Here is a 25,000-nt window from a genome sequence, read left to right as displayed (position 1 = left end):
GTTAAATGTTCATATTTGCGTCGTTTAGCATGATAAGCGGATTCAGCAGCAGATCCGGCACAATTGACAGAAGATTTTAAGTAGGAAAGGGCTAATGTATCTACAGATGTAAAATCCCAGATGAGTGATTTACCTTTGGACCAAGGAATTAATATCAAACCGTCAGGTCGTTTACCATCCGACCGGCTAATACCAGATGGTTCAAGAAGAGTTGGAATGTCACAGGAGGTTAAAGATCTACTAATGATGTTATTAATAGCAGAATGCCTAGGAATGCGACCTTTACTTCTGGCACAGCTTAAGGCATGATGTCCAAAGGAATCCACAGTCTCTCCGCATATACATTGGTGTACATGGCAAATTTTGCAGCCCAGACGTAATGCAGTAGCGATTTGGAAAGATTTACCGTCCATCAAGGTACCAACATAGTTTTAATCATAAAATCGTCCAAACTCCACTGTTGTTTAAACACAGAACATTCACTGTCCATTTTCTCTTTTTTTTTTCTTCTTTCCCAGCCATAATTAAAGTTAAGTTACGCTGTAAGAACTACTAGTAAATGCTTGTGGATTAACTCACAATGCTAATACTATTCTTAACTGGATAATATTTAGAGCTGAGACGAGATGTTATGGCACCAACCTGCGCGAAGTTTTAAATTGCTGGCCAGCAGGGTAGAGGAGTGGGGGTTGTTTGGGTTACGGTTCTGAAGCTCAGAGCGGCAGGCATATCCGTTTCATCTCTTTCTAAAAACATTCGTCTTACCTTAGTATCATCACTTACCTACTCAAGAGTCCGAAGGTATCTAATGGAATTACGCCCCTATTCCATCTTTATATTCTTATTCTCCGTCCGAATCAGACGACTGATCTGTGCTGGAATCAGATGTCGCTAAGTTTATGGAAATGTTCTCCAAAATACTGTCCATCACGTGCTCACTTTCAATGTAATTGTTCTCTACTTTCTTCACATAATCATACACTGATATCCATTCTTGAAAGAAGCGATTGCAGAGTCAGCCTCTGCTTATGCGTAGCGTAGAAATTATAGATGAGTCTTCTCAGGACTTCCTCATCAAAACTGTCTACAGCTGCAACAATCTTCATCTTCGGCTGTGATTTTTCCGGGCTGGAGAAAGAATCTGCTGTTCCTGCCTCAATATTTTTCTCTTATTTCCTGATTTTTGCGAAAGTTCGCTTTGAAATACCAATGGCAGCCAGTACTCTTGCACACACGCTTTTCAATGGAATTGGTATTTCATTTTACAACCTCTTCTGACATGAATTTCCATACATTGTATGCTATTTCATGTCCTTGACTATGATCTACTCTATGATTTCACACCTTAGACAATGCCATAATGAGGGCGTTCGGAAGGACAATGTTTTCAGTATTAACAATAGCGGTAGTAGCAGAACGATCTGAACACTCGGAATACTAGTAACCAACTAACCCAACACCCCTCCAGTTTAGTGTGAGGGCGAGTCCAAGCAAACGAACTAAAATGCGTCCCTCGCGCCGGTGCCATAACTTCTCGTCCGGGCTCTACCACTTCACATTTCTCTTATGTGTTGGCGTGTACCGAAAGAAGTCACTGTTGTCAGCTTACAGCGGTGCAATGTCTGGTTGCTCTGTTGCCACACTTTGCGCTTGGGCTGGACAACCCACGGTCGTCTGGCGGCTGAACGCTTGCAACCAGTAGCCTATATTGTAGCAACATCATTGTTACCACAGTATACGAGCAATTTGTTTAAGAATCTGGGCCTCTGATTTGATTTCATCGATCGAAATTCTTGAATAAATTAATCTTATTTTATTGACTTTTTTTTCAAGTTAGTAAATGGGCCGAACAAAAGTAGTTCGCGGGCCTAATCCGGCCCGCGGGCCGTAGTTTGGCAAGCCCTGGTCTAGTGGCTATCATGCTAGCCGTTGGACTTCATATTGACGGGTTGAAATCCGACAGGGCGATGGATTTTAAAGAGCGATAAAACTCATGGCATGAATTTTTCCGGGAAGAAAGTAAAGCTATCAGCCTTATATCGTAGATTTATGTTAGATAAACGAAACCTGGCCTGTTTGGATGCTACAGTGGAGCCAGAGCTCTCGGAGAAAATCTCTGTATTACCTGGACCACAGTTATAAACCGGGTGTAACCCGGGGAACGAACTCGGGCCCACAGAATTATCAGTCCAGAATTATAAGCGGCTAGTTTGATATAATATTCATTCATTCATAGTTTCTTTCCCAAGGGCAGGTCTTTCACTGCAAACCCAGTACTCTCCAGTCTTTCCTATTTTGTGCCTTTCTTTTTGTGTCCGTATGTGATCCATATACAGTATCTAAATGTCGTCTATCATTTGATATCTTCTGCCCCGAACTCTTCTCCCGTTCACCATTCCTTCCAGTACATCCTTCAGCAGACACTTTCTCCTCAACCAGTGACCCGACCAATTCTTTTTTCTCTTCCTGAGCAGTTTCAGTGTCATTCCTTCTTCACCCACTCTTTCTAGCACAACTCCATTCCTTATTCTCTCTGTTCACTTCACATGCTCCATTCTTCTCCATTTCCATATTTCAAATGCTTCTATTTGCTTCTCTTCACTTTGTCGTAATGCCCATATTTCTGCACCATACAGTGTCATATTTCACATAAAGCACTTCACTAGTCTCTTCCTTAGTTTTTCCCAGAGATCCGCAGAAGATGCTCTTTTTTCTTTTAAAAGCTTTCTTGACTATTGCTATCCTCCTTTTGACTTCCTGGCAGCAGCTCATGTTACTGCTTGTACCAGTAGAGTCAAAAAGTAATCGAACATGTGTAGATAACATTTTTGCAAATGAAATGCAACCATATACACAACACCACCTTCAAAGTACCCCCCCTGGGCAGTAACACACTTCTTCCAGTGTCCATACCACTTCTCGAAACATTCCTGCAGCCCATCTTTGGTCACTTCCCGCAGAGCGCGCGTCGCGTGAATTTTCACCTTTTTGACTGACGCAAACCGCCGTCCCTTAAGTAGGGATTTGACCTTTGGAAACAGGTAGAGATCTGCTGAAGCAAGATCTGGAGAATATGATGGCTGTGGAAGGACAGGTATTTTGTGCTGTGTGAGGAATTCGCTCACCAAGAGCGACCGATGCGCTAAGGTATTGTCATGATAAAGAACCTAATTCTGTCCTTGCCACAAATTGGGTCTTTTTCGTCGAACTACATCACGAAGACTTCGAAGAATTGCAACATTTGTCTCCTTACTGACAGTTCGACTCTCAGGAATAAACTCAAATTGTACGAGACCCTGGATATCGAAGAACACTTCAAGCATTACTTTCCCCTTTGATCGGTCGGGACATAGAGACTATACGCCTGGAGAGTAGGCCACATACCACACGGACAAGGCAGAGAAGTTGCCTTCTGAGTATGGCGTTGCCACCAGAAGTTCAGTACTTTCTGACTCTACAAACAGTACACACCAATTATTTTAGGCTGTTCACTTGTTCTACCGTGTCGTTTAGAATTCGCACGTTTATGTTTTTTATTTTTCTTCCGATAACCATGGTCTTCGTGTTGTTTTCATTTAGGTGGAATATTAATACTCTCAAAATAACAAAATGAACTATTTGTATTTTACTTGATAAAAATATTAAGGTATCGAGCGTCGAAGTATGGAGTATCAAGATTATAAAATCATCTATCGGTATCGAGAAAATTTGGAACTGACAAAGAACACACAACAAAACCGTATATATATATATATATATATATATAGTATCAAAGTTAGACAACTCCATTTTTTGCGATTTCGAGATAATAACAGTTTCTCATAGAATTTTGTGTGCTGAATGCGATTCTATAACTGTTTAGGTTAAAAAACGGACAGAACAGAGCGAAAATAGCACTTAATTGTGTGCTTTAGAATCAAAATGTAGGCAACTCCACTGTGGCTTGGTTTCAAATTGGGACAATTCCTCCAGTAGCAAATGAGAAGCCCACATTCGTAACACCTTTTTCCTTCACGCATCGTGAATCCAACATGGCTGATTGTTTATATAATCGGTTTGTGGATGAATAAGTACTGGTTTATGTAAATTTGCTTTGAAACCGAGTTAGAAGTGACTTAGATTCAAAAGTAGACAATTTCACTTTAAATATGGCTTCGTTTGGTTTCAAAAACAGATAACTCTACTTTAAATATGGCTTCATTTGGTTTCAAAAAACAGACAACTCTACTTTAAATATGACTTCATTTTGTTTCAAAAACAGACAACTCTACTTTAAATATGACTTCATTTTGTTTCAAAAACAGACAACTCTATTTTAAATATGGCTTCATTTGGTTTCAAAAACCGACAACTCCATGACTTAGTTTCAGAGATGGACAACTCCACTTTTTAAACTTAAATTTCGACAAAAATATTAATTTTAATCACATTTTAAGACTGAAAAAATATTTCTATGACCCACGAGAATGTTAAAAAAATGTACGTATAACAGTGACATTGGTTTCCAAGGATCTAGTTTTTCGCCTCTCCTGTAAAAAAAGCAAAAGTGGAGTTGTCCAACTTTGATACCAAGCTCCTCATATTATGTATGTATGTATGTATGTATGTATGTATGTATGTATGTAGGTATGTATGTAGGTATGTATGTATGTATGTATGTATGTATGTATGTATGTATGTATGTATGTATGTATGTATGTATGTATGTATGTGTGTATGTATGTATGTATGTATGCATGTATGTATGTATGTATATTAACACTACAATTGGGTATAACTTACACCCAGTGGCAGTGATATATAATATACAATAAAACCATATATAATTCTACAATAATTACAGCAATAAAAGAAAAAAAAAATAAATTTATTTCTAAGTATAAATAAATAGATGCAATAAACCTAGGTCTATAAATAAAACTATTCTATAATAACGCCTACAATAAGCAAAAGTAAACCTAACTTATAAGTACTTCTATTTCACCCAACAATTACTAATTTAAGGAATTACATATCACCTTAATTAATTACAAATGAACTTAATTAAATATCATCTTAATTAATTACATATCACCTTAATTTATTTACATATCAACTAAATTACATATCATCCTAATTAATTACATATCAACTTAATTAATTACATGACACAACTTAGATATTTACACTGCATCTACAATTACATTTTCAGTCTGATCTTCTCAACCTTTCCTTAAATGTATTGATTTTGAAAGGACCACCCCCAAAGATTGCCGCAGGTAAGCTGTTCCAGTCTACTACTGTGCGGTTAACGAAGGAAAATTTTGCCACGTCCGTGGCTATTTTACGACGCTTTATCAACTGCTATGGTTATCTAGCATCCGAGTGAGATGAAAATGATAATGATAGCGAAATGAGTCTAGGGTCCAGAGGCGAAAGTTGCCCAGGATTTTCTTTTAATGAATTCAGGAAAAACCCTCAACCAAGTAACTTATCCCAACCAGGATTTGAACCCAGACCCGCTCGTTTCACAGTCAGACAGGCTAACCGTTACTCCACAGCGGTGGACAACAAACAATAAAGACAAATTTTCATTCCTACCAGGAACAGAACCTGCGTTCACAGGCCTTGTAGCTGGAAACATTACCGCCAGAGCCGCTTAAGTGGATAACACACTCGTTATATACCTTGTTTACATCGCTACTAGTAATAATTGCTGACTCTGCTCGATTCCAGTATTTAGGCAGTATCGTTAGCGGTGGTGACGTCGATGTTTGGCTGGAATCTGTTGCAAATTCAAATATTATCAAAGTTGCATATGCCCGAAAGAATATCAGCGTTAATTAATTCCAGCTAGAAAGCCCGCGATAATGTTTGTGAGTTTTGCAGGAATTTTTAAAAGCCCACCGTGCGCTCTCCAGCCATATTCACAATAATGATATCATATTTCGAAAGATTTAAACGCCAGCCATTCAGCCGGTAATCTGATTCAGGACCTAATTGCGTCTATTGTAATTTTACGCTCTTTTTTTTTTAGATTGCTTCATTTGTGTGAATATGCTGGACGTTAAATAGGTACGACAAAGTTGTTGGAATAGAACAAATCTAATTACGCCATGTTTTGGCGTATTTAAAAATAAAAAGTTCGATGAGAGCTGTATTTTTTTTCAAACTGTCCACTCATGAGAAAAAAACATGTGCAACGACACGCAAACTTCATGTACTGAACGTGGGAGATTTTTACTGTGCTTGTTAATTCCTGTATTTACCTACACGGTAAACGGAAAATAAAATAAATATTTTTATTGGTTATGAAAGAAAAGAGGCTTATTACATTTCTAAATCCTTTGTTTGATCTGTTTTTTTTTATAATAACGTGTGGATACATTATAAAAATGTGTTATTGTGTTTCATACCATTGAGCATTTATTTTCAGATCGATTTGTTATTGGCGAATTTTAGTAGTAGTAGTAGTAGTATTTATTTATTTAACCTGGTAGAGATAAGGCCGTCAGGCCTTCTCTGCCCCTCTACCAGGAGATTCCAACTACAATATGAACAATAAAATTACAATTAGTATTAAATTTATAGTTACAATTACAAATAACATTACAATTAGTATTAAATTTACAATTACAATTACAATAAAATCAAAGTACGAAAAGATTACCTGAATAATTAAAGCTAGATAATTTATCATAGAGGAACAAAGAATATTTTATATTTACTGAATTAAAAATTAAATCTAGAATAACAAAATTGTATAGTGATGAAATTACTGAATATTGAAATATTTTGTGATAGATTAAAGAAACTATTTACAAGAAATCAATTACTGACCAAGTGCCTAGTAAGTTTTTGTTTGAATTCAATTTTATTTCGACAGTCCCTGATGCTAGCAGGTAGCGAATTCCAGAGTTTTGGCAGGGCTATTGTGGAAGAAGATGAGTATGAGGAGGTGCGATGGGATGGTATTGTTAGTATTGTTTCATGACGAGATCGTGTGTTCAGATTATGGTGGGAAGAAAGGTAAGTGAAGCGAGACGACAGGTACGGAGGAATAGAAGAGTTCAAGATTTCGAAGAGAAAGAGAAGTGAATGTAAATTTCTTTTCTTATCTAGTTTAAGCCAACCTATTGCTTCCAGGGATGGGGTAATATGATCATATTTACGAACATTGCTTACAAAACGTACACACAAATTATGAGCACGTTGAAGTTTCATTTTGTTGTCGCTGGAGAGGTCAGTCAGTAAAATGTCCGCATAGTCGAAATAGGGAAATACAAGTATCTGCACAAGGGAGTTTTTAAGCAAGAGGGGAGATGAACATTTATCCTTTTTAGCACATGAATAATAGAATATACTTTTCTGCAGGTTTCTGTGATTTGAATGTCCCAGTTGAGATTATTATCCATGTGAATGCCAAGATTTAAGACGGAGTTTCTTTGTCCATGTCACAATCGAGTCAATGTCTTCGTTCAATTTATCTATAGCGTCATTTACTCGGTCTAAGCGGGAAGAGATGTAGCATTGAAGGTCGTCAGCATACAAGTGATAGTTACAATGCCTTACAAGAGATGTAATATCATTGACATATATTGTGAACAACAATGGTCCGAGTACCGACCACTGTGGTATACCTGATGTTATGTCAAGCCAGGAGGAGCTTCGATTCCCGGATACAATACATTGTTGTCTTTCCCGTAAGTAGGATTCGAACCAACTCACAGCAGTCTCTGACAAATACATATTTTTCAATTTATGGGTGAGCAGGTCAAAATTTACAGAGTTGAAAGCTTTGCTAAGGTCAAGAAGTGTTAGTATTGTTACTTCATTAGAGTCGATTGCTTCACGAATGTCTTCTGTCACTTTAAGTAGAGCAGTGCTTGTGTTGTGTCCAGCTCTGAAACCTGACTGATACTCGTCGAATAGTTTGTGTTCGTTCATGTAGTTAGTAATTTGTCTGTGTACGATTCTTTCCAGTGCTTTTGAAATGGCTGGCAGGATACTTATTGGTCTATAGTCGTTCGGGTCGGTGGGAACTTTGACTTTTGGAAGAGGAAGAACGAAAGCTTGCTTCCATATTTTAGGGAAAGTTGAAGTGATTAAGGAACTATTGAATATATGTGCAATCGTAGGTATTACTATCTCTTGTATTTTCTGTATAAGTATTATGCTAATGTTGTCCGGCCTTGGGCTTTTGTCTTGATGTGTCGGATGGCTTTCATTACGTCAATGGGAGTGACGTCGGTAAAATACAATTTTTATTTTATACACATGAAAATAAGTTTGTTGTTGTTTAGTCCAATGTGAGAAGATAGGTCTGAACCTCAGAAGTAATACCAAGATGACATCACTTATGAGGCAACTAGGCCAAGAGATAATGGGGTAGAATGGCCAGTTCCTTTCCCCTCCAATGCTACTTATTGCAGTAATCGGACTTCAGATGCATAAAAACAAGTGTTCCTCCTTTGACACATTTTGTCAAGTGAGATATACTGCCTGATAATACGGTGTATATATCAATCAGAACATCCATCAGAGATAAAGAAGTTTGGCATCAAGCAAATTTAAAGGACACTTTACATATTCCAGAATCAACTATAGTTGCTTGTATACGAACAAATTTTTCTTCCAATTCAATGCTTTTACAAGAAAACTTGTCAAACGTTATTTTAAAATTCATATTTGGAAAGTCCGATAAGTTCTATGGAATTAACTACAACATAAATTTCAATATCAATCAGAAAATTTGTCCCCTAATTGCAAATCACATTATGCAAAAATATTTTGAAAATATATAATGAACGTTTTCGCCCTTGTTACGACATCTTCAGATTGACATAATAATAATAATAATAATAATAATAACAATAATAATAATAATAATAATAATAATAATAATAATATTTATTTATTTATAAGGCCATAGGGCCCTCTCGTACACACTACCTGGTGACAGATTATACAAGGAGTGAAAATTTAACAAATAGTTAAAGAACAGGATACTAACATATTACAAAAATAATAGCATAACAAAATCGACACTAAACAATATAAAAATAATACCATAATAGAAAAAAAGAAAGTAAAATAGAGATCTAAAGATTGGAATATAATAAAAGCAACTCAGTACAAATAGTTAATAGAGAAAACGTAAGGAAAAATACAATTGGAATGTAATACAATAAGAGAGAGAAAAAAAAGGAAACGGAAAAGGAAGGAAAAGAAAGAACTATCGCAGAGAAAAGGGCTTATAAGTGAAATGAATCTGAATTGAAAAAGTGGAACTTTAATTTATTTTTGAAACTAGATAATGTCCGACAGTCTCTGACATGTTGTGGTAGAGAGTTCCAGAGAGGAGCTGCAGAGACGGTGAAAGATGAAGAGTAGGAGAATGTTCTGTGTATAGTATAGTATAGTATACCTGCATTTGTGCTTTAACTGTAACCTGCAGAAATTTTTCAGCGTTTTTCCTTATGTCAAAATTACTTTTTTTTTTAGTTTAGAATTATATTGAACTTTAAAAATAAAACAACAAATGTCTCAGGACTCAGGAGGTTATGGTGCCTTGAGAATAAGGTAAAACGGGCGGAACTGTAGAAATGAAGATAATTATGGTAGTTGGTGGAACAAATAACTTTCGAAAGACCCAGCAAAACTCAGTAATCCGTTAGAAGCAGTAGTAGTTGTATTAATGCTGTATATCGAGATAATTGGATGGCACCAAAGCTGTAATTGCAATTAGGGTGTGGTGCACACAATACTTGTACAGCAACGCCTAGCGAATGATTTACAACGCAACAGAAGTATAATATGTTTTAAACTCGCAGAGCTATCGGGTCTTGGGTCGAGTCCATCGACCGGATCGAGAATGGATGACACACTTTTTTTTTTTTGAAACCTTGTTTTGTTTCCGGCAATGGGCGGCTCCCCGACGATTTATTGCATTGCATCGGAAATCCGAGTGTGGGATTTAATATCGGTTCGGCCTATTAACACTCCCTTTTTATAACATTGAAACTGGAGCGGTGCCAATCCCAGTCTATAGATTGGCTACACTGGCAATCCAATTGTGGTTTAAACGCTTACTCGCCATGATTTTATTAATGAGAAAGAAACTCAGCCAGCCGATATTCCGCCTGGTTGACGATAATCCAGCACTGCAGAGGGCGCCAATTTGCTTAGTCACGTGACGTAATAATATGATTACCTTTGCGAAGCAAAAGTTAAGCCTTCGGGCTCGCTATTGCGTGTCTGACTGTACACAATGAAGGAATGTGTTTGCAGATAATGGTGTTAGTCTGGAAAATACACCGGAACATGTGTTTCTGTCTCGTCGTAGAGAAATTCATTTGAATATTACGGAATTTCAACGGGAAATTCCGTGGTTAACAATGTTTCCTACATATGTGCCGTTCAGGTTAGGGCTATTGAACAATGCGTCGTTCAGGAGGTCGTTTACACTGGAAAATGTTCTTTTTTGTTGTACTTGTCACAGCGTTCTGTCTGCTTTAATTAACGGAAAACAGGTCTCTCGTTTACAGCAGAGGGCCTATTGATTATTCTTGGCTACCAATGGACTGAGTGCATAAATGGACAAGAAATACACAAATACAAAAATTAAATATGACGTGTGTTAATAAATAACCTGCAGAAAAGTATATTATATTATCCATGTGCTAAAAAGGGTAAATGTTGATCTTCCCTCTTGCTTAAAAAAGTTCCTTGCGCAGACGCTTGTATTTCCCTATTTTGAATATGCTGACATTTTACTGACTGACCTTTCCAGCAACAACAAAACGAAACTTCAACGTGCTCATAATTTGTGTGTACGTTTTGTAAGCAATGTTCGTAAATATGATCATATTACCCCATCCCTGGAATAGGTTGGCTTAAACTAGATAAGAAAAGAAATTTACATTCACTTCTCCTTCTCTTCGAAATCTTGAACTCTTCTATTCCTTCGTACCTGTCGTCTCGCTTCACTTACCTTTCTTCCCACCACAATCTGAACACACGCTCTCGTCATGAAACAATACTAACAATACCATCCCATCGCACCTCCTCGTACTCATCCTCTTTCACAATAGCCCTGCCAAGACTCTGGAATTCGTTACCTGCTAGCATCAGGGACTGTCGAAATAAAATTGAATTCAAACGCAAACTTACTAGGCACTTGGTCAGTAATTGAGACTCGTTCAGACATGGTTTCTTGTAAATAGTTCTCTTAATCTATCACAAAATATCTCAATATATGGTAATTTCATCACTAGAGAACTTTGTTATTCTAGGTTAAATTTGTAATTCAGTAAATACAAAAATATTCTTTGTTCTTAACTTCTACGTTAAAATGTCTAGCTTTCATTAATCAGGTAATCTTGTCGTACTTTAATTTTTATTGTAATTGTAATTGTAAATTTAATGTTAATTGTAATTTTATTCTTCATATTATAGTTGTAATCCCCTGGTAGAGGGGCAGAGAAGGTCTGATGGCCTTATCTCTACCAGGTTAAATCTACTACCACCACCACCACCACCACTACCACTACCACTACCACTACCACTACTACTAAATAACTAACTGGACACCACCACCAGCCATGATAGACACACCAAGATTTGCTTGGATGTGTATGTGGAATAAGTGCAAGCGCGCTGATCTACCACTGAGGCGGCTTGGGTTCGATCCTCAGCCAGGCCGTAATGAAATTTCTAGTGGGCAAAGCAAACATTGAAGAGGACTTTTTCGAGATACTCCCTCTTTCATCACAATCGCCATTTATTGTCCCTTTTAGGGCTTGCGACCGATGCAGAATCGACTGAGGGTCGCCACCGACTCGGACACCGTTATAAGTGGTCATTAGTTGCTAGTGGTAGTGCTACGTAAAGTGGCTCTCTACTGGGCTAACGGTACTTCGTGAGACTGGGGTTGAGGGACCGTGGAAAAGTAAAAAAGAGATTTTGTAGGCTCTAGGGGAGTTTGGGAATTTGGAGGTCGCACGTAGGGGAATATTTAGAAAGGGCATGCATATAATTCCATCCCAGATAGCACAATGGGCCTACCCATGCGGCCTATGTGTGTAGGCAGTCCCAGTGCTTGCCCCTTCCCTCAAGGAGAACTAGTATAGTAATAGTGTAATACAGTACTAATATAATATAGTAATTTAATAGCATTAGTATTGTATAGTAATAGTAGACTAATAGTATTAGTATTAGTACAGTAGTATAGTATAGTACAGTAGTTGCTTCAATTTTCCCATTGACCGTGAAATGTCTAAAAACTCAAAATGTCTTTAGGTTCAGCCTATGTTTGTGTCTAGGTAAACAAAGTGTGTAAACAATATGTTTTGTATAATTTCAAGGAAAAATTGTTCCGGGGCCGGGTATAGATCCGGGACCCTTCGCTTAGCGCACGAATGCTCTCCCGACTGAGCTACCCCAGGAAATATACACAACACCATCACAATTTCTCATTTGTATCCACACAACTCAAATGGGCTGACAAGATGCCAGAACCAAACTTTGAGTGCACACAAATTCTGTGTGGCTTAAATTGTGGCTTCTTGTTGACGTACCTCCAGTAACGAAATATATTATGCAAATCTGGCTTTCAGGTAGTAGCTCCCTGTAAAGCAGGTTTGAATAATTTCAAGGAAAAATTGTTCCGGGGCCGGGTATCGATCCCGGGACCCTTCGCTTAGCGCACGAATGCTCTCCCGACTGAGCTATCCCAGGAACTATACACAACACCGTCACAATTTCTCATTTGTATCCACACAACTCAAATGGGCTGACAAAATGCCAGAACCCAAATTTGAGTGTACACAAATTCTGTGTGGCTTAAATTGTGGCTTCCTGTTAACGTACCTCCAGTAACGAAATATATTATGCAAATCTGGCTTTCAGGTAGTAGCTCCCTGTAAAGCAGGTTCGAATAATTTCAAGGAAAAATTGTTCCGGGGCCGGGTATCGATCCCGGGACCCTTCGCTTAGCGCACGAATGCTCTCCCGACTGAGCTATCCCAGGAACAATACACAACACCGTCACAATTTCTCATTTGTATCCACACAACTCAAATGGGCTGACAAAATGCCAGAACCCAAATTTGAGTGTACACAAATTCTGTGTGGCTTAAATTGTGGCTTCTTGTTGACGTACCTCCAGTAACGAAATATATTATGCAAATCTGGCTTTCAGGTAGAAGCTCCCTGTAAAGCAGGTTTGAATAATTTCAAGGAAAAATTGTTGCGGGGCCGGGTATCGATCCCGGGACCCTTCGCTTAGCGCACGAATGCTCTCCCGACTGAGCTATCCCAGGAACAATACACAACACCGTCACAATTTCTCATTTGTATCCACACAACTCAAATGGGCTGACAAAATGCCAGAACCCAAATTTGAGTGTACACAAATTCTGTGTGGCTTAAATTGTGGCTTCTTGTTGACGTACCTCCAGTAACGAAATATATTATGCAAATCTGGCTTTCAGGTAGTAGCTCCCTGTAAAGCAGGTTTGAATAATTTCAAGGAAAAATTGTTCCGGGGCCGGGTATCGATCCCGGGACCCTTCGCTTAGCGCACGAATGCTCTCCCGACTGAGCTATCCCAGGAACTATACACAACACCGTCACAATTTCTCATTTGTATCCACACAACTCAAATGGGCTGACAAAATGCCAGAACCCAAATTTGAGTGTACACAAATTCTGTGTGGCTTAAATTGTGGCTTCTTGTTGACGTACCTCCAGTAACGAAATATATTATGCAAATCTGGCTTTCAGGTAGTAGCTCCCTGTAAAGCAGGTTTGAATAATTTCAAGGAAAAATTGTTCCGGGGCCGGGTATCGATCCCGGGACCCTTCGCTTAGCGCACGAATGCTCTCCCAACTGAGCTACCCCAGGAATTATACACGACACCGTCACAATTTTTCCTTTATATCCACACAACTCAAATGGGCTGACAAGACGCCAGAACCCAACTTTGAGTGCACACAAATTCTGTGTGGCTTAAATTGTGGCTTCCATCGGGAATCGAAACCGCGACCTTCCGGCTTGCAGCGTTACTCCTTAACCATAACACTATCGCACGCCCCAATAATGTCTTCTACTGAATCAAATTTGATCTACAACTGCTTGCCCTTTCCTAAAGTCTTGCTTTTACGCCAGTTATTTTTAACCTTTCGATTGTCAGGGGATAGTCCTCAAAAGCCGTTGCAGGTATTGCTGACGCCAGGGTTTTTGGCGCGTGTCCTTTAGTACATTGCACAGTCTGCGAGCATCTATTGATAGTGTAGCTGAAAATGGTACCACCTCCTATACACCTCCTATAGATCCCTATTAGAAACAACAATAACCAAATTTCTTTGCTTAAAAATTGATAATGTGTTAAATTGGAAAAATCATATTAAAGAAATTACCCCCAAACTAAATTCAGCATGTTTTGTTATTAGATCTATGCAAAAGATAGTAAATATCAATACCTTAAAAGCAATATACTTTGCATATTTTCACTCGGTAATGAGTTTTGGAATAACATTCTGGGGAAATTCCACAGATAGTAACAGTATATTCCTATTACAAAAAAGAGTAATTAGAATAATAGTAGGTGACAAATGTAGGGAATCTTGTAGGACTATTTAAAAAAAAAAACTACAAATAATACCCATGGCTTGTCAGTATATCTTTACATTAATAATCTTCCTCTTATGTAATTGTGAACACTTTGTAACTCATTCAACAGTTCATAGCATAAATACACGTCAAAAATTGACTTTCATACTCCATCGGCAAGTCTATCATGCTATCAAAAAGAGTGCGTTATATGGCAGTAAACATTTTTAATAGCCTCCCTATCGATATAAAAAATGAAACTGAAAACATAAGGTTATTTAGAGCCAAATTAAAGAAGTACCTAATTTCTCACGCCTTCTATTCTGTAGGTGAATTTGTGACATTCAATAACTCTTCATGAAATTGATACTAAAACTTTGTGTTGTACTAGTAGACTATATTGTAAATCTCTTCTGTATATATTTCATCTAGACTGTGACTATAAATTAAGACTTTATAATAGTATTAAGTTTTTTGACTTGTTCCATAGTCTAGCTGTGAAGCAATGTATGAATACCATGGAATGTTAATAAATACAATACAATATAATACACGTCATGTCAGCAATCTGCCAACCACAGTTGTCAGTCTTGCTGCTCAGACTGCGGCAAAAGTAAGATACTCGCACTTAACTTTCCTGCGGTGTATCCTTGAGTACAGTGTCCAGTCAGTGAGTTTCTGTTGTCACTGCAGCTGAGAACGGTACCTCCTCCTAAATACGCGTCACATCAATAATCTACCAATCACTTATAAATCGCTATAAAATTTAGAACTCGCACTTAAGTTTCCCATTACTTATTTCACATGCCAAAATCGGTGGCGCGCCCTATAGGTTATTGGTTCCAATCATCCCCTGTTTTATTTAAAATCTAAAACTTCCCTACATCAATCTCTGTTTCTTTATATTACTTTTTTTTATTGGCTTATTTTACGACGCTGCATCAACATCTAGGTTATTTAGTGTCTGAATGATATGAAGGTGATAATGCCGGTGAAATGAGTCCGGGGTCCAGCACCGAAAGTTACCCAGCATTTGCTCGTATTGGGTTGAGGGAAAACCCCGGAAAAAAACCTCAACCAGATAACCTGCCCCGATCGAGATTCGAACCCGGGCCACCTGGTTTCGCGGCCAGACGTGCTGACCGTTACTCCACAGGTGTAGACTATAACTATTACTTTTATATCTATTATCTCCTCTCGAGAAATATGTCGGTATATCAAGTCTACGTCCTTTATTCCCTCAGGTCTTGTGCCCTGAATGCGCCTTGAAAATATACATTTACTAATATAATAATAACTATATAACTTTTATATAAAGAGTTTCTTCATAAAATTAAAAATAGAAAAGCTACAAGCAATGTTCTACACTTTTTATAATTACCAATATGTTTAAAAATTATACAAAAAGAAATACATAGAAATATAATTTTTCAATTTACGTCCCCAGTTCACAGTTCTGAATGTATAAAATAACTCTATAAATAGTTTCTTCTTGTACTTCGTACTCCTTTCAACAAACATCTTATTTTGCTAGGGAACACATATTCTTTCAATTGGAAAACTAAGGAGATACCTAGCAGATTTCCCTTGATCTCGGATATCAAAGAAGTTGCTATACTAAAGGAGAGCATCTTTTGATTCACATAGCGCTTTGTACCTTGCAGTCTCAACCAGTTTTTTTTTATAAATAATTATTAATAAAATGAATTCAATTAGCGAGAGAATAGCGGCAACAAGTATCAGAAATAACAGCTGTTGATATTTTTTCATATGCCTTCATATCAAAGTCTTAATAGGAGAATAAAATATCAAAGGGAAATGGAATGGAGAGAGGAATACGACATGGATGCCCTTCATTATTTACCCAGTTCAACATCTACATGGAGGATTTAATGAAGAACTGTTTTCAGAACATGGGAGGGTTAACTATAGTACAGAGGAAGAAGAACGAAGTGCATAAGATTTGATAATATGACGCTGTAAGCAGCAGAGGAGATGCTACTGAAGCTCAATGACAGCTGTGAGCAGTATGGGATGAAGATAAATGAAAACAAGACGAAGAACACGGTAATCGGAAGAAATATAAAGACGGTAAACGTGCGTATTCGAAATGAAACAGTGAAAGAAGTGGAGAGCTTCAAATACTTGGAGTGTACTACTGAAAGTTCATTTCAAAGTGTGTCATGACGTCACTGTTGTTAGGTCACCGATTTGAAGCGAGTTTCAGCTTACTGTATATGTTAGAGAAGTTGCCTATTATTTGAGGCGTTCTTCAATCTGAACTTGAGAACGTGTACGGTATAACTTGAACGTCGTAGCAACAGATGGCGGTCTGTACAGTCTGTGTGCTACCATAACCTCTTTCGAACTGTGTTTTGCGAGGCCAAGTCGTACGCAGGGTATTTGTTATCATCGTTTGCGTACGGCAACATTCCACAACAGAAATCAAATGCTCCGTGTCCATGTTGACCGTCGAAGTTAATGTCAACAAATACGTACGTAATCGTCTTAAACCTCTCCCCATATCTCGACAGTAAGAAATAAACTCACCTCAGTACATGTTTCGAAACAGTTCACATTCCTGCCACTACCGGCGTCACCGTACGTATCAATAAGTACTCTTCAGAATGAACGCCGTACTTGCCAGGCAACTTCTCTGGCACGTAGGTAATACACCTCTGCGGAAGTGTAGGAAGATTGAATTCTCTAGGCTCATTGGCTAGCCACATGACGGCATATAGCGAGCCATGACACACTTTGAACTGAACATGAACTGCTGCCTGAAAGTGAAAAGGATGTGTTGCAGATTGGCTGCAGTGGTTGAGAGACAAAAAAATTGTTTATTTAACCATGAAATTACCGGAAAACAGTACTCATATTGATGCAGTGTTGCTCTATTCCGAACTGGCTAGAGCAGTTGAGAGAATAACAATATAATTTTACTTAATCATGAAATAACCACAGGACAGTAATGACTATTTATGCAGTATTGCTGCAGTCCGTAATAACTACATCGGTTTAAAGTACAAATATACATTTTTGCTTAAACATTAAATTACCGTAAGACAGTACTCACTATTACTGCAATGTTGCTACAGTTCGTATTAGTTACATCGGATGAAAAAATAATAGTTTTGCTTAACCATGGAATTACCGCAGGACAGTACTCATCATTTGTGCATTGATGCTCCAATCCGTATTTGCTACATCGGTTGAAAGAATAAAAATATATAATTCTGCTTAACCATGAAATTACCGCAGGACAGTACTCACTATTGCTATGATGTTGCGTTCCTATGATCTCCGTATTGATTGCAGCGGTTGAAAGGAAAATTTTATAGTTTTGCTTAGCCATGGAATTACCGCAGGACAATACTCATCATTTCTGCATTCTTGCTCCAGTCCGTATTTGCTACATCGGTTGAAAGAATAAAAAATATAATTCTGCTTAACCATGAAATTACCGCAGGACAGTACTCACTATTGCTAGGGTGTTGCGATCCTACGATCTCCGTACTGGTTGCAGCGGTTGTAAGGACAATTATATAGTTTTGCTTAACCTTGGAATTACCGCAGGACAGTACTCACCATTTCTGCATTGTTGCTCCAGTCCGTATTTGCTATATCGGGTGGAATAACAAAAATATATAATTCTGCTTAACAATGAAATTACCGCAGGACAGTACTCACTATTGCTATTATGTTGCGTTCCTACGATCTCCGTATTGGTTGCAGCGGTTGAAAGGACAATTATATAGTTTTGCTTAGCCATGGAATTAGCGCAGGACAGTACTCATTATTGCTAGGGTGTTGCGTTCCTGCGAACAACGTATTGGTTGCAGCGGTTGAGAGAACAATGATATAGTTTTGCTTAACCTTGGAATTACCGCAGGACAATACTCACCATTTCTGCATTGTTGCTCCAGTCCGTATTTGCTATATCGGGTGGAATAACAAAAATATATAATTCTGCTTAACAATGAAATTACCGCAGGACAGTACTCACTATTGCTATTATGTTGCGTTCCTACGATCTCCGTATTGGTTACAGCGGTTGAAAGGACAATTATATAGTTTTGCTTAGCCATGGAATTAGCGCAGGACAGTACTCATTATTGCTAGGGTGTTACGTTCCTGCGAACAACGTATTGGTTGCAGCGGTTGAGAGAACAATTATATTGTTTTGCTTAACCATGGAATTACCGCAGGACAGTATTTACCATTTGTGCATTGTTGCTCCAGTCCGTATTTGCTACATCGGTTGAAAGCACAAAAATATATAATTCTGCTTAACCATGAAATTACCGCAGGACAGTACTCACTATTGCTATGATGTTGCGTTCCTATGATCTCGTATTGGTTGCAGCGGTTCAAAGGACAATTATATAGGTTTGCTTAGCCATGGAATTACCGCAGGACAGTGCTCATCATTTCTGCATTGTTGCTCCAGTCAGTATTTGCTACATCGGTTGAAAGAACAAAAATATATATATTATTCTGCTTAACCATGAAATTACCGCAGGACAGTACTCACTATTGCTATGATGTTGCGTTCCTACGATCTCCGTATTGGTTGCAGCGGTTGAAAGGACAATTATATAGTTTTGCTTAACAATGGAATTATCGCAGGACAGTACTCACCATTTCTGCATTGTTGTTCAGTCCGTATTTGCTACATCGGTTGAAAGAACAAAAAATATAATTCTGCTTAACCATGAAATTACAACAGGACAGTACTCACAATTTCTGCATTGATGCTCCAGTCCGTATTTGCTACATCGGTTGAAAGAACAAAAATATATAATTATGCTTAACCATGAAATTACCGCAGGACAATACTCACTATTGCTATGATTTTGCCTTCCTGTGATCTCCATATTGGTTGCAGCGGTTGAAAGGACAATTATATAGTTTTGCTTAACCATGAAATTACCGCAGGATAATACTCACTATTGCTATGATGTTGCGTTCCTATGATCTCCGTATTGGTTACAGCTGTTGAAAGGACAATTATATAGTTTTGCTTAACCATGGAATTACCGCAGGACAGTACTCACCATTTCTGCATTGTTGCTCCAGTCCGTATTTGCTATATCGGGTGAAATAACAAAAATATATAATCTGCTTAACCATGAAATTACCGCAGGGCAGTACTCAGTATTGCTATGATGTTGCGTTCCTACGATCTCCGTATTGGTTGCAGCTGTTGAAAGGACAATTATATAGTTTTGCTTAACCATGGAATTACCGCAGGACAGTACTCATCATTTCTGCATTGTTGCTCCAGTCCGTATTTGCTACATCGGGTGAAAGAACAAAAATATTTAATTCTGCTTAACCATGAAATTACCGCAGGACAGTACTCACTATTGCTATGATGTTGCGTTCCTACGATCTCCGTATCGGTTGCAGCGGTTGAAAGGACAATTATATAGTTTTGATTAACCATGAAATTACCGCAGGACAGTACACTATTGCTAAGGTGTTGTGTTCCTGCGATCACAGTATTGGTTGCAGCGGTCGAAAGGACAATTATATAGTTTTGCTTAACCATGGAATTACCGCAGGACAGTACACTATTGCTAGGGTGTTGCGTTCCTGCAATCACCGCATTGGTTGCAGGGGTTGAGAGAACGATTAAATAGTTTTACTTAACCATTGAATTACTGCAGGATAGTACTTACCATTTCTGCATTGTTGCTCCAGTCCGTATTTGCTACATCGGGTGAAAGAACAAAAATACTTAATTCTGCTTAACCATGAAATTACCGCAGGACAGTACTCGCTACTGCTGTGGAGTTGCACTATTACTGCAGTGTTGCTGCAGTTCGTTGAAAGGACAATGACAAACTTTGCTTAACCATGGAATTACCGCAGGACAGTACTCACTATTGCTGCAGTGTTGCTCCAGTCCGCACTGGCTGCAGCGGTTGGGCGAGCCTCTCCCACAGTGGCAGCCCCCGTCTCGCACGCAACACGCACAATCCTGCCGCGACGAGTCGAAGGGACACCTGCAGCCCTTGGCTTCCTGTGTCCAGAGGTCCACCTGACCTGCGAGCCAAGAAACCACAAATGTATTGCATTACCCTGCACTCCCGCACTGCGGAGCTGCCAGCCGGCGCTGCCCTCCAGGAAATTAGATATGGCGGCCAACATGGCTGTCCTCACCCTCCTAACCTTGCTCGGATGAAAACTTTTTCCACGCGAAAGAAACGAGAGTAGGGGCAAAGTTTCGAAGTGATATTGGATGTAATGTAATGGGACACCTGTTTCGTCAGATCATCATAAAATCAGGTCTCCGTTTTTAATACCATGTTACTTAGCAACTGCTATGATATCTAGCGTAGATACACTGGCGTTCAAAGACATCTGAACTACAGTTTTCTGATCGTGTAGGCCAGGCCTGCAGAACCCTTAACCCTTTCTTACCTATAGATACCATATGGCAATAATTAACTTTATAGCATTTATATACAGGGACATCATTTTATTTTTACTAACATTTTAAATATTAACCTGTCTATACCTTTAGAGAACCGGAAACACCGCTTGCTCCCCCCTCCAAGACTGGAGTTCGATGATACTGGCGTAAAACACAAATCACTCTACTAGGTATAGGAAGGAAGAAAAGTAGTTCATCCATTTACGTAAATTAGGAAATATCGCGATTTTGAGTTTGTTAATTTTCATTAGGTTTTTCTTTAATCCAAGTACAGTACTGTATTAAGAATAAGTGTTTTTACTCACGAAGTGAGTTATCCATGCGAACGTATTCATTATGCAGTGTATATTATACTGTCTACAGCACATTAGCGTACAATATAGAGAAAGAAGTTAAATTGAAAAATAATCATAATGTGAATATTTAAACACAATTTTGAAAATGGTGGCCGTTCATTTCGATACAGGCTTCAGTTCTTTTTTGCATATTATCGGACTATAGACTATTGCATCTAATTCCAATTGCCAGTTTCGTCCTTCGTACTAGTAACTCATGTTGAAATAATTCTGTGCCTACTCTACCTACTGTAAATTCAATCTTCACTTCTGCCGGACCCGAAAATATAAAATTACTCAGACATGCTATCTACTGTCCGTCCAAGTGGTTATGCCGCAGGATTGTAGAAAGGGAGGAAATCACGTGACAGTTAATTACTTAACGAGGCCCTTTTATTTAAGTTAAATTAAACAGCTGTATAATATTACGTAAACTTCCAATTCCTAAGAGAAATTAATGTTTTCAGAAAAGAGCTAAGACAGCCCAGCTATTACAGAGGGGCGAGCAGAAGCAGGTGGGGGAAATCGGGATGCGACGTAGGCAAACGGACAGTACCTGTGCGAAAATATGATTCAATATTGAAAGCTCTTTCGTCACTGGAAAACGCGAACATATTTCTGGAACGTACTATACTCAGTAACTCAGTACTGCTTACTATCTGCGGTCTCGGTTGTGTGGAGTTGGAACTTCCTTAGTAGAAGGGGTGGGAGTGAAGTACATTCAAAAACTCAGGTACAATAAAAATTGAAGTAAAAATAAAATGATGTCCCTGTACTTGTGTGTTACATATGAAGGTAAATTTTGCTGGATAACTTCTATTTCAATACATTTTCATCAATATAGTTTTGTTTCAAATGTTGCCACTCCCGTAACTTGGTCCTAATACAGCTATTTGTTTCAACATGGATTGCTTGTAAATTTAATTTGTGTTAGAAAGGGTTAAGTAGGGGAAATATGACGTCAGCCTCACTCCACTTCTATTGGGGATGATCGACTTCCGCGTAGAGTTATTTACAAGAGAAAATACAAACGTTCTCAATTAGGCCTACATCATAAACGAGTTTCGGTTAGTACTCATCAGATGTCATCACATATAGGCTATATCAGATTAACCATTCTCATGTTATGAAATGGCAACATATAAAAGAGAACAACCACCACGATCTCCACTATCGAAAATTATTTTTTTGGTAACGACCGCTAGATACATATTTTCAGAAAATCTATCATAAACACATAAATCTTGGAGTTTTTTTACTTAAATAATTGTTTTACAAGAAATTTTAAATATTTTAAAACTAAATCAATTATATCACTCAGAAGTACGTTATCTTTTTTTTTTTTTTTTTTTTTTTTTTTTTTTTTTTTTTTTAAGAATTCTTGGTTGCTTCGTGTTTCTAAGCGCTGTGTGGTGTATCCGTGATCCATTTTTGTAATGGTATCGCATCAAGTTCTGAGAACTGCTAGGCAGCATATCAATGTTATTATTAGAGAATAAATTAACATGGACAAGGAGGAGAGATCTTGCAACACATAATTAGGAATATTTATTCTTGATGAAGATGATTTCATTCCACGCTTTGTTTGTGAAACACAACAGATAAGAGCTCGGGTATGAACATTATTTAATTTAAACAAATCTCTCGCCTCTCGCTCATGTCTATCAAGTAAGGCAATATATCTTGTTGTGATTCCCTGTTATTGGGCTTCGTCAATCGATATCCTTCAAGATATACTGAAAGATGGTTATTTAAAAAACGATTTGGCTTTCCTATTAGCAAATCTAAGCTTTTTGTGTGACACCATAAAAAAACTCGAAACATCCAAAAACCTGTTGTCTGAAACAGGGAGGTGCGTGGCGTGGAAATTAAACTAGACTCGCTACCAGGTTCAGAAGCACAATTACTAAGGGACAAATTCCAGAATGTGTTTGGGAAAAACAGTGGATATAAAAAATGTGTAAAGTTGCTCAAGTATTGGAGGGTGTGCCTGTAGGTGAAATTGACGGTGTTTGTGTTTGTGATATTCTTCTCTTTAAATATGCACGTCTGACGTCCTGCGATGTGGAAAGATCGTTTTCACAGTATAAGTCATTGTTCAGAGATTTTTTTTTATTTTAGTAGGTTATTTTACGACGCTTTATCAAAGCTTTGGTTATTTAGCGTCTGAATGAGATGTAGGTGATAATGCCGGTGAAATGAGTCTGGGGTCCAACACCGTAAGTTACCCAGCATTTGCTCATATTGGGTTGAGGGAAAACCCCGAGAAAACCTCAACCAGGTAACTTGTCCCGTACGGGAATCGAACCCGGGTCACCTGGTTTCGCGGCTAGACGTGCTAACCGTTACTCCACAGGCGTGGACCTTATTGTTCAGAGATAATCGGCATGCGTTTGTAATGGAGAATTTGGAGATGACCTTTGTTGTTCACTGCAATTCTCGGATAACTACTTGCACTCAAGTGTGGTTGGTAACATTTTTTTTCTAGCTAAGTAAGGTATTTTTGTCAGATTTAAAAAAAATATATATATTTTTTTTATTTTTAGCAAATATTTTCGTACTTTTTAGCACATAAAAAATAAATATATTTAAATTTTTTAGCACGTAAAAATCCGTTCCCTAACTATAACAATACCGGACAGCTGTATACTGGCAGCATTAACGAGAGTGCGAAATCTCGTGGACCTGACATCTAGCGGAACGGTGTGGAATTAAACCCAGAAATACAAACAATACCATAGCAGTTACGGGACTATTGTTTGAAACGTGCGGTACTAATGTATAATAATATGATTACGAGAGACTGAAGAAACTTTGTGTAGTACAAGGACATCATTTTATTTTTACTAACATTTCTAATATTAACCTGGCTATACCTTTGCATCAACGATTAAGAACCGGAAACACCGTTTGCTACCTCCTTTCACGACTGGAGTTCGATGATACTGGCGTAATATACAAACAAATCACTTTACTAGGTATAGGAGGGAAGAAAAGTAGTTCATCCATTTACGTAAACAAGGAAATATCGCGATTTTGAGTTTGATAATTTTCATTAGGTTTTTGTTTAATCAAAATACAATACAGTATTAACAATGGGTGTTTTTACTCACGAACTGAGCTTTCCATGCGGACGTATTCATTATGCAGTGTATCTTATAAGCTTACTGTCTACAACACATTAGCGTACAATATAGAGAATGAAGTTAAATTGAAAAATAATCATAATATGGATATTTAAACACATTTTTTTAAAATTGTGGCCGTTCATTTCGATACAGGCTTCAGTTCTAATGTGCATATTATAGCACTATAGACTATTGTACGTAATTCCAATTACCAGGTTCGTACTTCGTATCAGTAACTCATGTTGAAATAATTCTGTACCTACTCTATAAAAGTGTACCTTACGTACTGTAAATTCAATCTTCACTTCTGCCCGATCCGAAAAGATAAAATTACTCAGACATGCTATCTACTGTCCGTCCAAGTGGTTACGTCGCAGAGTCGTAGAAAGGGAGGAAATCACGTGACAGTTAATTACTTAACGAGGCCCTTTTATTTAAGTTATTTTAAACAATTGTATGGGTATAATATTACGTACACTTCCAATTCCTAACAGAAATTAAT

At 38.0% G+C, this 25,000-nt stretch overlaps 1 protein-coding gene across 4 annotated transcripts in view; it reads right to left on the bottom strand.

Annotated features, from left to right (window-relative positions):
* The window catches only part of LOC138696913 (uncharacterized), a 2,004,918-nt gene that overhangs the window by 86,093 nt on the left and 1,893,825 nt on the right, over window positions 1–25,000 (bottom strand). For all 4 annotated transcript variants that reach the window (XM_069822391.1, XM_069822394.1, XM_069822395.1 and 1 more), the window contains one exon: window positions 20,483–20,644. In XM_069822391.1, the coding sequence (XP_069678492.1) occupies window positions 20,483–20,644 (162 nt within the window). The remainder of the gene's footprint in view (window positions 1–20,482; window positions 20,645–25,000) is intronic.

The sequence above is a fragment of the Periplaneta americana genome, chromosome 3, assembly GCF_040183065.1.
Source record: "Periplaneta americana isolate PAMFEO1 chromosome 3, P.americana_PAMFEO1_priV1, whole genome shotgun sequence".
Classification (NCBI taxonomy): Eukaryota; Metazoa; Arthropoda; class Insecta; order Blattodea; family Blattidae; genus Periplaneta; species Periplaneta americana.
This window is presented reverse-complemented; position numbering and strand designations above follow the sequence as displayed.